Here is a 15,364-nt window from a genome sequence, read left to right on the forward strand (position 1 = left end):
GAGATTACCTTCAATTCAGGATTGACTCACTCAGCTGTGGTCCCTCTGTTTGGTCGTATGATTCTCGCCATTTTCCTTGGACTCCACTGACCAAAAAGCTGTTTTCAGCCACAGGTTCACCTATGACTGATAGTTTTTTTATTTGTTTATTGCACCATTCTTGCTTAAACTCTTAAAACGACCGAGTGTGAAAGGTCCAAATCTATAACCATTTGGGAGGTTCTGGGTTCACCCAGGTTGGCCAGTTGCCCCTGATATTTTTGAAGATACCAAAACAGAGGTTTTAATTGCTGGATGCCCTTTCTGAGGCCACCTTCTTTATGTTACCTACTCTGACATGCAAGAAAGGTGGTGACTCGACAGAATTACAAAATCAATATAAATGGTACGACATCTTAACTGATTTACTGATTCTTTGATGCGCAAATGCTACTTAGGATTAAACATCTACTTTAATTAGGTATTATCTTTAACAAATTCTGTTCTTATTTAAACTAGTGAGGGGGATCCTGCTGCCTTGTTCTCTTAGCTTTCTGGGAGGTCCATCTCCATGTTTCTCTACCCTCTCCTTATGCTCTTCTTCAGTTGCAGCCAACCCAGCCTACTTTTCGTTTTGTTTCTCTTTTTTGTCTTTCTACTTTTAAGCACATTTTTATTTTGCCAACTTCTAACGGCACACAAAAAAGTGATCAGCTTTCTCTGGGCTCCCATCCAAATTGTTGACAATACTGTCATTCTCCGGGAGACATAAACCGACCTTCTAAAGAAACGTAGGCAAGGCCGGCCATGCAAATGTAATTGGCGCCCACATTTAAATGTGGAATTGTCTCAGCTTTACTAAAATGGTGGGCTTTGATCTGTAACTCAGCTGGACTGGGCCACATGTTGTGGGCAGGCAAAGATGGGACAAAACAAAAACTGCTGTCATTTTTAAGGAGATGGAGTAGCAGAGTGGCGCATTTGCTAGTGTTGCTGCCTCAGGGATCCAGCCACTATTAGGTTAAGTTCCCTGATGCTGACTTCATCCATGTGTCATTTACATGTTCTCCTGATGTTAACCTGGCTTTTCCTCTCACATCCCAACCATGTGTATGTCAGCTAAATTGTTCATTCTAAATTGGGCACAATGTAAGTGTGCGTTTATGCAAGGCTGGCTGTCCAGGGCTGTTTCCTGCCTTGTGCTAAGTGCCACCATAATAGGCTCTGGCTCCCCACAACAACTAACTGGATAAAGAGTGTACTTTCTAGTTTGTCCAGTCCCAAAGACACACTTCACTCCCTACTGAGGTTATAGTCTCTTAGACAGCAAGAGTCAGACTCAGCAGTCATGGGGAAGGTGCCCCTCCACTACGCTGCCACTAAGAAGTAAATTTACACCCCTATAGTCATGAACACTTCAAACAACTAGTAGAGATCAACACTACAAGCATGACACAGGCACAGATGGCATAACTGTACTTTGGAGGTATAAGCCAAAAACCAAGATGGGAAGAATGTGACAGAAGTTGGTACACCCAGTGGTCTGCTGCATTCTGAATGAATGGAAGTAATCTGATGGCTCAGTCAAAGAGTCCTACAGGAGTACTTTATAAAATAGAAAAATATATGTCATCCACCCATCCAGGTACTGAACCTGTTCAATGCAATTCACTGTTCCTGGGAGTGAGCAGCTATTTTGGCCGCTTTAGATTTAAAGCAGGATGGGTCAATAATATGGCATCACATGGCACACTCATTGAGTCACAAAGGGCCAAATGGCTAATTGGCCTACCTACAGAAAACATGCATAGACTTGGGAGGAAACGCAAACTCCACAAAGACACTGGATTGAAGACCACAGAGGTTATCATTAATGACCTGCTTGGTAAGATGAGGCCGACAACTTGTGTACTGGACCCCATCCCCACCACACTTCTTAAGTACTGTCTTCATGCCGTAATCCTGACTGTTACAAAAATAATAAATGCATCCCTCAACACTGGCTTTGTGCCAGCCACTTTTAAAAAATCGCTTCTGTAACACAGTGTTTAGTAAAGTCTGGTCTTGATGCTGATAGTATTAACAATTTTCGGCTGATTCTGTCCACAGTTCTTGAGTTTGTTGTAGCCTACCAACTCACCAATTATCCATCCATCCATTATCCAACCTGCTGTATCCTAACTACAGGGTCACAGGGGTCTGCTGGAGCCAATGTCTTGAGCATGGGAAAGGCACTATATAAATAAAATTTATTATTATAATTATTAATTATTATTATCGTGCTACTCATTGTGCCACTTAGCTATCAATAAAACACAATTTATATTCCTTATAATGAAATACAGAATGAGAGTCAGAGAATGTTTAAATGCTTTTTTCTTGATTTTGACCTAAACCAAATACAGTATGTGTCAGAAATTTTAACTATACTTTTGCCCAAAAACAAAGCAGAAGAAAGACCACCACTGATACTTTAGTCCTACATTTCAAGTTTAAATGGACTCCACAGGTACTTGGAAGACATCCTAATCCCTTATGCATTGGAGCCACTGACTATTACAGCAGCACTGAACTGCAGAGGTGGTGCCACACTTTCACAGAACTCACTCAGATATTCAGACATTAATTCAGACATTAATCTCCATTTTTATCTTTTGTCCACACTACCCTAGTATTTTTAACCGCCAAAAGCTGCGACTTTTGAAAATGTTTCCTACAGCCATATACTTCTCAAAAATTCTGGCTCAATGTTGCAGTGTGAATGGATGAAAACGTAGACCTTTGAAAACACAGACTCTAATCGAGCTCTGATTGGTTCATGATTATTATATGGCCTTTCCCTGATTGAACCCTGTTTTATTACATTTCATCTGTCACTTTCCTTGCTTTATATTAATGCATTACTCTCAGTTTACTCTCTATGTCATATTCATCTTTGGTCATTATAGTGGGTGGAGATACTTTTGTAATCAATGTGAAAAGACAAGTGCGGACAGATATTGTTTTTGCTTAAATAAAAACATAGTCGGGTGGAACTAGCACAAGTCACACCTGCTTAACTCTTTCAGGACATTTGTCAACAGGAGGGGTTAAGGGTGATAATGAACTGTAAACGGTAACTAAACCTGCCATTTATATTTTAGTTTAGCTCACTTTGCTAGAAAGGAAGTTAGCTTGGTTGGTTTGACCGAGATTTCCTGCGTTCGTGTGAGTAGTGAAGAGCAAGCGGCTGGCAAAAATGGCATCGACATCTGACAAGAGATCGATGCAAATGGCCAGGCAAAATACTCCATGGGCGGCATTTGGCATATCATCTCTGAATTGGAATCTGACTTGTTGGGCTCCAATTTTGATGTAAGTGATCTGGAGATCGAAAACGAAAATGCATCAGCTGATCACCCTCCAGTTGTTTGTGGTGCTAAATGCACTTTTGTGTGGCTGACGCACCTATGGCAGTGTTTGCCACGGTGGACCACCACTTACGATGACAGGAGGGACAAACCAGATTGCACTGCACTGCAACCGTGACCACCGCTGCCACCCCTGCCACATGAAGACAGTCTGGCAGAAAGCCTGCTGCACATTCCTGCCAGCAGTTTGTGCCACCCGTGAGCAGCTCAAGCCAAAAGAGACAGCGAACTGGTGGCCACAGCACGCAGCAACAGATGTTTTTAATGTTGATTTTCTGTGTGAAACCATTGCATTGTGTGTTTTTCAGAAAACTCAAAGAGTTAATCAAGTTTAGGGTCATGGGGTCAGCGTCTATCCTGGTAGTATAAACCGGGAACTAGCCCTGAGCAGTTCTTCACAGAACCTACTCACACCATGAATAGCCAGCTTAGCCCAGTTCATGGTCAAGGCACAGCAGATTTGGACAAAAAGTGGGAACCATATCCACGTGGACGTCACTCCATCATATGGCAGCCTCACACTCTGTCATACCAACTCAAACCTATGTAAACTGGTTCAAGTTCATGAAATTACAGTCTGTCCAAGATAAGCATTAGACAGAAAGTGGAAACCACTCCAGGTGGGCTACCACTCCTTCACAGGGCACACTGAGCCAAACCAAGTCAAACCTACTCTATCCAGTGCAAGGTCATGGGGTCACAAACCAGGAACAGGCCTTGGGTGAGACACAAACCATTCCCTGGACAAACTCACACACACAACCACTGACCCATCCACATTTCAGTCACACAAACTCAAATTCAGTTCAAAGTCATGAGGTCATACCCTGTGTAAGAGAATCATTAGACAGAAAGCAGGAACCAAATCCAAATGCACTTCCACTCAATCACAGGACCCACTAACCCTTAATTAAATGAAGTTCATCTTTCCAAGTCAAACCTGCATAATCCAATTCATGGTCATGGGGTTGCATTCACGAGTATAAAGTCATGAGTTAAGATTTCAACCCACTCAGCCTGTTCAGGAATGCTTAGAGTTACTGACTATCCCAGCAACAGACAAAACATGGATGGGGTGTCACTCCATCACAGGGCTCACTCACACATATCAAGTCAAATCTCCTCAATCCAGTACAGAGTCATAGGTGGCAGAGTCTGTTTACGGAGCACTGGGTACAAGGCAGGGAACAAATTCAGATGGAAAGCCATCTGAATTCCATTGAAGTGGGCATATAGCAGCACTCGAACCCACACCAGATGAATTCTGTTTAATCTAGTCAAAGGACCTGTGGATGTGATATAGCGGGTCCGCAACTGTAAACGAATGGCCAGTTTTTAATTAAATAATCGCCGCACTCATGGCTTAAGGAGGGGGCTGTGATAGTGTGGCTGGAGCCGTTCCTGAGCTTAATATGGGCATAGCCATTTCCGCACTGAAGTGCACAGGTGCAGAAGCAAGTGAACGAGCGAGCGAGAGAAAGCAGTCTCACTGGGTATGGCAGGCAGCTGGGAGAACAGCCCCTGGAAAGGGTGTTTGGCTAACACTAGTGGGGGCTGAAAGTAGCGGTTGCTCCAGCTGGGTGGTTTTTAGGAGTTGGAGTGACCGGCGGTATGGAGGACTTACCACGAAAGGCAGCGGGAGTCAAGGAGAGTTGGGAGGGTGAGCTCGGTCTGGAGGGATGGAAGGCAGGGGATGGAAGGCTACCGGACCAGTGTGGAGGGCAGCTGCACCTGCAGGTGGGGCGACTCCCCTGTTGCAGAGAGAAGCAGGGGAGCCGCCAGCTAAAGGAAGAAGGCACCGGGTTTTTAAAAGGGGACCGTTTCCAGCCTGTTGTTTTCTATCCATCCATTTTCCAACCCGCTGAATCCTAACACAGGGTCATGGGGGTCTGCTGGAGCCAATCCCAGCCAACACGGGGCACAAGGCAGGAACCAATCCCGGGCAGGGTGCCAACCCATCGCAGTCTGTTGTTTTTAACATCGTTTTAAAGGAATTATTTATTGACATTTTAACTTCCATTTGTAGTTTTTATGGATTATTTATTTATTTATAGAACTTTGATGCACTGCACTTTGGACACTGTTTTGGTTTTGTTTGGTTTTTTTTTAATATAAGCACTTGGTCACTTTTTGTACCATGCCCTTGCTCAGTTTGATTTGTCACCATCTGCCAGTTCATCTGGTTACCTTACCGACGGTGTTGGGTTTAAGAGGCTCCCGAAGAGGGAAGAGGGAGCATGAAGCTGGACCTGCATCGTCACAGTGGATAAAAGCAAACTTCAGCAGCTTTGAACATAAAGTAGGAATCAACCCTGAATGATGTGTCAGTCCATAACAGGAAAAAATTACTCATACTTTACTGATTTAGAGTTCCCAATTAACCCAACCTGCAGATCTTAGGAGAAAACCAAGTACTTAAGAGAAAACTGTGTACTTCATAGTAGGATGCCAACTATGTAGTTTCACTGGCAAGAAATCTTCCAGGGTTCTAGCTTTTTCTGTTTTTCCACCTCACACAAACAGGCTGATCACGACCTTGGGATCTCTAAATCAGACAGTACTTGCATCATCACATGAGCAAAATGAATGTGAGCATGCAAACTTTGGACCTCTGAACTGCAAATGCAAAAGTGTGATATTACACAATAGACTCGCCTTCTCTCTTTTCGGCCATGCTGCCCCTCAATAAAGGCAACCAGGAAAACCAACAAATGTCTTAGCTGTTGTCAGCTCACAAAACTGAAAAAAAAAGGCCACAAAACAGACCTGGCCTTGAAACTCAAATACAGGCTTGCAGCCTGCTTCCTCAAAAAAAGGGGCCATGCCTATATTCTTTGAAAAGGAAGAGGGGAACTATAAAAACCTCTGGCTCAAATAACACAACGGACTTTATTTTTATAATAATCATATAATAATCTACTATAATATATTTTTTATAAACATTAATTTAATAATAATAAAGTCTCTCTATTATAAAACAAAATCTTGAGACAAGACTATTTCCAAGAGATTCTTTCAAGTCCCACGAGACAAGACTTTTGCCAAGAGATTTTTTCAAGTCCCATCCTCTTCTCAACCATTTTCAACCACGCCCACGGTTCTCTCACCTCTCATTCGTGTGAATGTTTTTGTCAGACACAGTTCCTGCGCTCTCAGCTCTTATAAATGTTTACGTTTTCCTCACTTTGAGTTCCCAATAAAAGAAGATGTATTATGTCGAAATCTTATTGATGAATTTCATCCCAAAGGGTTATCAACAGAAGAAATTAGTACACAGGCAATCCTAGCACAGAGAAACGATGAAGTCAAACAAATTAACGCAAAAATTGTTGATCGGTTACACGGCAATGACTTGTAAAATTTTAAAAGGTGACAAGAAAAGTAATGTAGTACATCTTCCGCGGATAACATTAGACACCAAAGGAGATCTTGATATGACATTCGTATTAAAATGTTTACAGTTTCCCGTTATAATAGCTTTTGCTATGACACTTAACAAATCACAGGGACAAATGTTTGAAAAAGTCAGTTTATTTAGTAGAGAGAAAGAAGCGATGCGTTGCGTTGTCACGATGCAAGTCCAAACACGGAATCAAAATTCAATGTGTTATTGACAAAAAGTTAATTAAAAAAATTTTTTTTACTGAAGTTTTATAGTAAAAGTGTAACTTTAAAAAGTATTTGCGTGTTAATTTCAAAGCCAAACGGAACGAAAATGTATAATGCAACAAATACCTCTAAACCAACATGAAACATAATTTTCTTTCAATTTACTATGTATTACTATTTTTTACTATAGTTAATTACTCGCTGTAATGTAAAATAGTTATTTCTATTATGCATATGTAACCATTCCCATGAAAATAACAATCTGTTTAAATTGTACATCCACATCCCCATACACCAGCAGCAGAGCCGCAAAGTGCCTAGCGCATACCACCTGCCTGGGGGTTGCCGAGCAAAGCCAGCAGGGGGCAGAGCCCCCTAGTTTGTTAAAAAAAGATATCAAAACAAAGTAGATAATTCAAAAATTGCCAAACAGAAATAAAAAGAAAGTCTAAATACAAGAGCAAGAGTCCAAAAACTGAAGTACCAGAAAACTTATAAAATCCAAAAATGAGAGCTGATCAGCACAAGCACATCTAATGCCAAAACATTGGACTGGGGCCTTTCTGGTCTTTATACAGGCTGGGGAAAGATACCACCACTACTACATCAGGGTGTCCCATTAACATATAACAAGCACGGACAAATCTTACAGAATTAACATCAATTGCAAAATGATTAATGAACACGACACTATTAATTACAGAAATAAACAAAACAAAGAGAAAGAAAATCAAAATATATTCAGCACCACAAGGCATGAAAAACAGCATAAAAATGAAAACAAGAAACTGGAGGCAGAGATCCAAACCACAGTATCAGCACTTTAAGGAAGGATTCCCAGATTTAAGTGGTACACAAAGCAAATTTTTTTTATGCAGCTAAAATATGTTTAGATTGACACTTTTATAGTTTAAATTGACAGTCTGGTCACTGAACCTTCACCTGGTCATTTCTTACTCCTTCTGTAGTAGCTCTTACCTTCATGTTTTTAATCCTCACCACCTTCTCATCAATCTCCACGATGACCTTCCCCCCATCAGTAATCTCCCTATAAAAATAACAAAAAAACAGAACTTGGTTAGGTACAGTTATGTGCAGCAACTACAATCAGTCACAAAAATGACTGCGATTCGTCCTTGTTACGTAGACATGCAGTATGCTTGTTTTTTGTCTTGGCTTGGACTGTTAGACGCAATATGAACAGTAATACAAGGCCCTTTTCAAATATAAACTATAACAAAGATGGAGGTGAAGGTTGGGCACAGAATCTTTTATATGATCAAGAACTTGACAGAATTCTTGCAGACAGAAAGAACCAATGACACTTAAATGAGATGACAAAGAGTGGAAAGATCAGCCTCGACATAGACAGACATGCAGACTCACAAGTCCCAAAAACAAACCTGTTTATTGTTTTCTTCAGCACACAGTGCACAAACCAGTAATACTGCTCTCTGTCCTTTTCTTTTCCTTTCCTTTCCTTTCTCTTTTCTTCTCTACTCTTTCACTGCTGCCTCCACTCCTCTCTTGCAAGCTTCGGCTCACCGAATGGAATGAGGCGGTGCCTTTTATAGTTCACCCGGATGTGCTCCAGGTGTTCCCTGATGCTCTTCCTGCAGCACTTCCTGGTGTGGCAGAAGTGCTGCATGGGCACCCAAAAGCACTTCCAGTGCGCCCGTTTTCTCTTCTGGCAGCACTTTCTGGTGTGGCAGAAGTGCTGCAGTCCAAGGGATTGTCCAAGCACCCCCTGGCGGTGGCCACGGTCCCCAACAGGATTGAGTTTCCAAGCTCCAGTCCCATGTCCCCAATGCAAACCAGGGGTGGCTGCCCTCTCATGTCCCGGGGAAGGTATTGCGGCTGGCATGTCCTCTCCCCCGGTCCTTTCATCAGAAGGGCATCCTGACCGGGCAAAGCCCCTGGCCGTCTGCCACAGTTTATTTTTCCAATTGTATTTAGCCCCCTAAATAAACACAACATTATTAAATCTCACCATTCATTTTTTACATAGCTCAGGAAAAAAAACAAATACTTCCTACAACTGTTAACACCATCCGGTCTTCCTCCGCATGAATTACTGTTGAAAGAAGGATGTATCCAAGAAAGGTAATGTAGTACATCTTCAGGGGATAACATTAGACAACAAAGGAGATCTTGATATGCCATTCATATTAAAACATTAACAGTTTCCAATTAGAATAGTCTTTGCAAAGACAATTAAGAAATCTCAGAGCCAAACATTCAAAAAAGTTGTATTATTTAAAAGAGAGAAAGAAACTAAATTCAATCGCGGGCAGTTATACGTTGCATTGTCACGATGAAAGTCCAAACACAGAATCAAAATTCAATGCGTTAGTGACAAAAATTTAATTCAAAAAATTGTTTTTACTGAAGTTTAACAGTAAAAGTGTAAGTTTTAAAAATTTTTGCTTATTAATTTCAAGTCCAAACAGAATGAAATTTTATAACGCAACGAACAGAACATGAAACATAATTTACTTTCAAATTATTACATTTTACTGTTTTTTACTATGGTTAATTACTCACTGTAATGTAAAATAGTTAGTTCTATTATGCATATGTAACAATTCCCATGAAAACATCCACATCCCCATACGCAAGCAGCTGAACCACAAAGTGCCTAGGGTGTAGCACTGGCCTGGGGGTTGGCGAGCGAAGCGAGCAGGGGGCAAAGCCCCCTAGTTTGTTTTAAAAAAGCAAGATCAAACTTTTTTTCTTGATTTCCAAGTGGAATTGGAATGAATGAAATGTTACTAGATAAAAATGGATATTTTATCAATTAAAGTACTTGCATGCTACTAATTTGCTATACAGTAATCCCTCGCTATATCGCGCTTCGACTTTCGCGGCTTCACTCTATCGCGGATTTTATATGTAAGCATATCTAAATATATAACGCAGATTTTTCACTGCTTCGCGGGTTTCTGCGGACAATGGGTCTTTTTACTTCTGGTACATGCTTCCTCAGTTGGTCTGCCCAGTTGATTTCATACAAGGGACGCTATTGGCGGATGACTGAGAAGCTACCTAATCAGAGCACACAGTTAAAGTTCCTGTGTGCTGATTGGCTCAGCGACGGAGTGCTGCATTAACCAGGAAGTCTCATCTCACTCATTCAGCATTAACGTGCTCCTGCTACTGCTTCGGGGGCCGTGTCCAAGCGGCAACAGAAGATGCAAATGATTGCAGAAAAGGTAAAAGTTTTGGATATGTTGAAGGAAGGGAACAGCTACGCCGCTGCAGGACACCATTACGGCATCAATGAGTCCACGATTCTTTTTATTTAAAAAGGAGGAAAACCATATAAGATCTACAGCCGCAGTGTCCTTTAACCAGGGCGCAAAACGAGTTGCAAGTGGATGTGATAAGGCAGTAGTCTGGATGGAATCTGCTTTAGGGATTTGGATTGAAGACTGATGGAAGATGAATGACGGCGGTGCTACACAGCCGCCTGAAGAGGCTCCTTTAGAAGAGCTGTAACGCTCTCCTTTGTTGTGCAGTAAAATTAAACTCATCGTTATCAGATAAGTCGTTGTGTCATTGTTGGTGAGTAACCATAATTAATTATCTACGTACAGTACTTATTACATGTACATAGTTTAATGTCACTGTACACACATTTTACTGTATACAATTTTTCTTGCATTGTACGTATTTATTGATGGTGGCCTGTCTGTCGTAATGGCTGTAACATATGTGATATCGGAGACGTTCGATATCTTTAAAATAATATTTAGGTTTTACTGTATATAAACTGTGTTTACATACATAATTTCAACGAATCTTACCTAATATCTAAGAGAATACAAAGGGTTTATGCTGTATAATTGTGCGGGAAATGTTTATAATAGTGTGGGAGAGTTTATAAGGGCTTAAAATATATAAAAAGAACCATATGAACATATGGTTTCTATTTCGCACATTTTCACCTTTCGTGGGGGTTCTGGAACGCAACCCCCGCGATGGAGGAGGGATTACTGTATACCACCATCTTGCTGCACACCAGCGCTGCAGTTTGAGGTAGCTCAAGCACAGTGCACAGATGATTTCCATTTGTAGAGTGAAACAATGACCTTCTTCTGAAATCAAATCTGGGCGTATTGTTTCAGTTATTTATAACACTAAAGCATGGACCCCCAAAATTTTGATTTGAAGGTCTTCAAAGTGTCCAAGGGTTACATTAGGTGGGACTCCAGTGTCACTGAATAATGATTTTTAATGAAACAAAAATTTGAACATTTAACCAAATTCTTCTGCACAGCACTGTACAAATGTTGTTTACTTCTACTCAGTTTTCATCTTAAATCACTTGTGATGAAAACCACAAGTTAACGAAGGCTCATGTCGACCATTTGTGTGAATGGAATACATTGTTTTGCAGGGGTTTCCAAGTTTCTAGCGTCCCTGACAACCACTAGCAGTAAAGCCTTCAGTGATAATTAGCAATGGTAAACAGAAGCACGAGTTCACACTGGGCTGCTGTCACATGGCTGCTTTTCAGGACTGAGTGCTTCTCACTTTCTCCATTTAATCATTACTGTACCACAGAAGCTCGCTCAGTGACTTAAGCATGTCCTTAGGTCTTTTCACTTCACTGATCCGGTAAATGTTAGCTTTGGAGGCAGCCAAAATGGTAATTAACCAGACACCAATAGCCTCATCTCCATTGCCTGGGCATCTAATGGACGTATTATGGCCAGTCATATCAAAGGAGATTTACCATAACACAGCCACTTACATTTTTTTTAAGTCTGATGCAAATTGATTTTGGGGCCAACCCTCAGATATGACATGATGTGTAAACAGTTTGTGTATTGTGCCAGATCGTCTGACTACCCGCACAATCAGTGGCTGGGTGGGTGGCATGGTAGCAGAACGGTCAAGAGTGGGAGCTTATAGCTCCCAAGTCCTGTCTTTGTGAAGTCTGCTCTGTCTCTTCATGTTTTTATGGGTTTTCCATTGGTACAGTAATTTCTTTTCAGATACCAAAGAGGTACAGTTTTGGTTGGTTGGTGTCTGAATTAGATTCAAATGTATGTGATTACTGTGTCCTAAATAAAGCTGGCGGAGGAACCACTCAACTGAGAAAGCGCTACTAACTGTGGTTGTCCAGCTACAACTTGCTAGGGCTACTAACATGTCGTCGGTCCTGATCCTGCTAGATCTCTCCTCTGCCTTCGACATGGTCAACCATGACATCTTTCTTGCCAACCTCTCTGACTCTGGCATCATTGGGACTGCCCTCAGATGGTTTGAGTCCTACATCTCAGGCAGATCCTACAGTGTGTCCCGGCAAGGAGAGTTGTTAAAGGCACACCAGACATGCACAGGTGTACCCCACAGACCAGTGCAGAGTCTTTTACTTTTCTCCCTGTACACCACCTGGCTGGGCTCCATCATCCAATCTTATGGTTTCTCTTATCAGTGCTATGCAGATGATACACAGCTGTACCTGTCGTTCCATCTGGAAGAAAATACTGTATCAGCTAGACTGTCTGGCATGTCTTACTGATATCACAACCTGGAAGAAGGACCACCATCTACAGCTCAACCTTGCAAAAACCATGCTTCTTGTGATCCCAGTCAGCCAGTCTTTTCAAAATCTCACCTCTGTACAGCTTGGCTCACTGTTGCTAACACCTACCAAGTCAGTATATAACCTTGGGGTGGTGACTGATGAGCAGTCTGACCACATTTCTACTGTTTCTTGTTGATGCAGGTTCACGTTCTGCAACGTCCACATCAGACTTTATATGGCAGACTGTGCAGCCTAACGTCTGGTCCAGGTTTTGGTCTTGTCACGTCTGCACTACTGCAACTCTCTTCTGGCAGGAGTACCCGCATGTGCTATCAAACCAGCCGAGATAGGCACATGTCACTCCTCTCTTCAGGTCACTACATTGGCTATCTGTAGCCGCACACATTAAATTCAAATCCCTAATGACTAGCCTACAGAGTAGTCAGTGGGTCAGCACCTGAGTATATGGAGACACTGGTGAAGTCTGCCAGTTATGTAGCATAATATCCACAGTGATTGAAACTGTTTAAATTAACCTGAATATTTTAAAGTGCATATTTTTTAATCGTTTGGACTTTATTCAGCCACACTGGACAGCACTTGGACCAGACATCAGCTTCAGTAGGACAGTGTTTCCTAACCTCTCTGCATCAGCCAACAGATACCGCACCTTTTCAAAACTTGACTATTTCACTGTATTTATTCAAGTAGGACCCCCCCAGTCTATATTACCCATGGCTTTGGCTACCTTCTACTCGTTTGCAATCTCTCTGCCCAGATAACGACTGGTGTGTTGCTTTCTCCTGGCGCTCATTGTTTTTTCATCATTCTTTCTGCACTTCAATAAATACAGCTTTGCTCCGTAAATAAATATTGCTTTTGGTTGACACACTGTGCATGCCCCACATGAAAGTTGATGAAAAACCTCACCAAACGGGTTTGATTTTGTCGCTTGTCATAGAAACAGGCTCTTAAGTATGTGAGTGAGTTGAGAACCAAAGACTGTTGAAATTATAATTTGATTTGAAATGCTTTGTTAATAAAAGAGGGAAAATTGTCTTTTCAAATGAGCTTTGGGGGTCAAAGCGCAGGGTCAGCCATCATACAGCACCCCTGGAGCAATTTTCACGTTAGGGGCTTTGCTCAAAGGTCAAATGGAATAGCATCCCTTCTCGCAGTAACAGGATTTAAACCGGCAACCTTCCAGATACCAGCACAGATCCTTAGCCACAGGACCACCGCTCAATCTAATGAATACAATACTCACAAACGGAGAATAGGCCAATCAAATCTGCAAAAAGAATAAGAAGAACAGAAATGGCAGTTTCAAGAAGTAAAGGGAAACAGGTGTTCTGGACCACACAAAAAAAAAACGAAAGGCATGTGGTACTCGGGAGCCAGCACAAATGTGTCTCGTCAATGTTTTACCGCAAGCAGAGTGAAGAAAAAAAAGATATGTCAGTTTGATTGCTTGACAAAGTGTGTCAACCTTGTGATATGTTTGTGACGCAATAGGAAACCTGAAACAATGATCTGTTATCCCTTGTGATTCTTAGCTGAGTAATCTGATATCCTCAAGGCAACAAGAAACAGCAGTCATTAAGTGTGACACCTTCTCTAAAACTAAGGGGTGTACCGTGACGCTGCCTACAGTGAGGTTCCCTCCATCCTAGTACTCTTAATAAATTGTACCTTGGGTACATAACCAGCTACCTGCTGCTGTAGATGATATTCCAGCACAGCCCCTGAACTTTGTTCTCATTTTTCACATACTATACCAGAGGTGGGCAAAGTAAGTCCTGGAGGGCCACAGTGGCTGCAGGTTTTTGTTCCAACCCAGTTGCTTAATTATTAATTTAATTAAACCAAATAGTGCATGATAAATACACACAGGTATAAATGGAAACAAGCTAAATTGAGGACTGCTAGTTTCTTTTGTCATTTGAATCTTATAGCTAATAAGGAGCAATTAAAAACCAAGAATATGGCTGTTTAAGCCTAAAATAAGCACTAAAGGTTCAAAATCCTAACGAGTGACAAAATAAAAATAAAGCAGAAGAGTTACTTGTTAAGCAATTGGGTTGGAACAAAAACCTGCAGCCACTGCGGCTCTCCAGGAATGACTTTGCCCACCCCTGTACTATACATTCATCCACTATTTTAAGCAATGAACAATCACACAATAAGCATGGAAAATGGACTGTCTCCATATGCTGGCTGGTCTTTGAGTGCATCACAACTAAGTGTGTTTTAAGTACTTTAATGCTTACTAACCCTGTTCATGAAGTCACTTAATGTTGACCCAGATTGATTTGGCGCATTCACATGTCGGTGATGACAACCTGAAGACAAGGAACATGGCCTTTGACTTTGCTATCTGGGCTTATCCTAGGAAAGTTCACAACCATGACACGTTTTATAACAACAACTTTTCCAACCCTTTGTAAATAACAAACTCAACCTACACTCATACAAAATCTCAAACATTGTCTTGCTCCAGTTGTGCCTCTTCCACTGGTCTTTGTGTGTGTGTAAAAAAAATATGACATTGCTTCTGCCCCATCACTCTACCAAATGCTAAAATACCTTTAACTACAGTTTATAGTAAGACAACATTAAATTGCAGGCCAATTAGCCCAAAAGGCATTAAGCAAATGGCATTAATCACTATAAAGCCATGGATTACAAGTGACATCAAGGGCCTTTTGAACCAGAAGAAAAGGGCTTTTAAAGACGGTGATCAACATGAGCTCAAGCGCGTGCAGAAGGAACTCCGAGTCCAGCTCAGGGCGGCGAAGGAGCAGTACAGGAGAAAGCTGGAGCAGAAGTT

The 15,364-nt window shown here is 41.6% G+C and overlaps 1 protein-coding gene across 1 annotated transcript in view; it reads right to left on the bottom strand.

Annotated features, from left to right (window-relative positions):
• Positions 1 to 15,364, bottom strand: part of stard9 (StAR-related lipid transfer (START) domain containing 9) — a 248,461-nt gene that overhangs the window by 205,500 nt on the left and 27,597 nt on the right. The window contains exon 2 of the mRNA XM_051919739.1: positions 7,977 to 8,046. Within this exon, the coding sequence (XP_051775699.1) occupies positions 7,977 to 8,046 (70 nt within the window). The remainder of the gene's footprint in view (positions 1 to 7,976; positions 8,047 to 15,364) is intronic.

This window comes from Erpetoichthys calabaricus, chromosome 16 (genome assembly GCF_900747795.2).
Source record: "Erpetoichthys calabaricus chromosome 16, fErpCal1.3, whole genome shotgun sequence".
In the NCBI taxonomy this organism is placed as follows: Eukaryota; Metazoa; Chordata; class Cladistia; order Polypteriformes; family Polypteridae; genus Erpetoichthys; species Erpetoichthys calabaricus.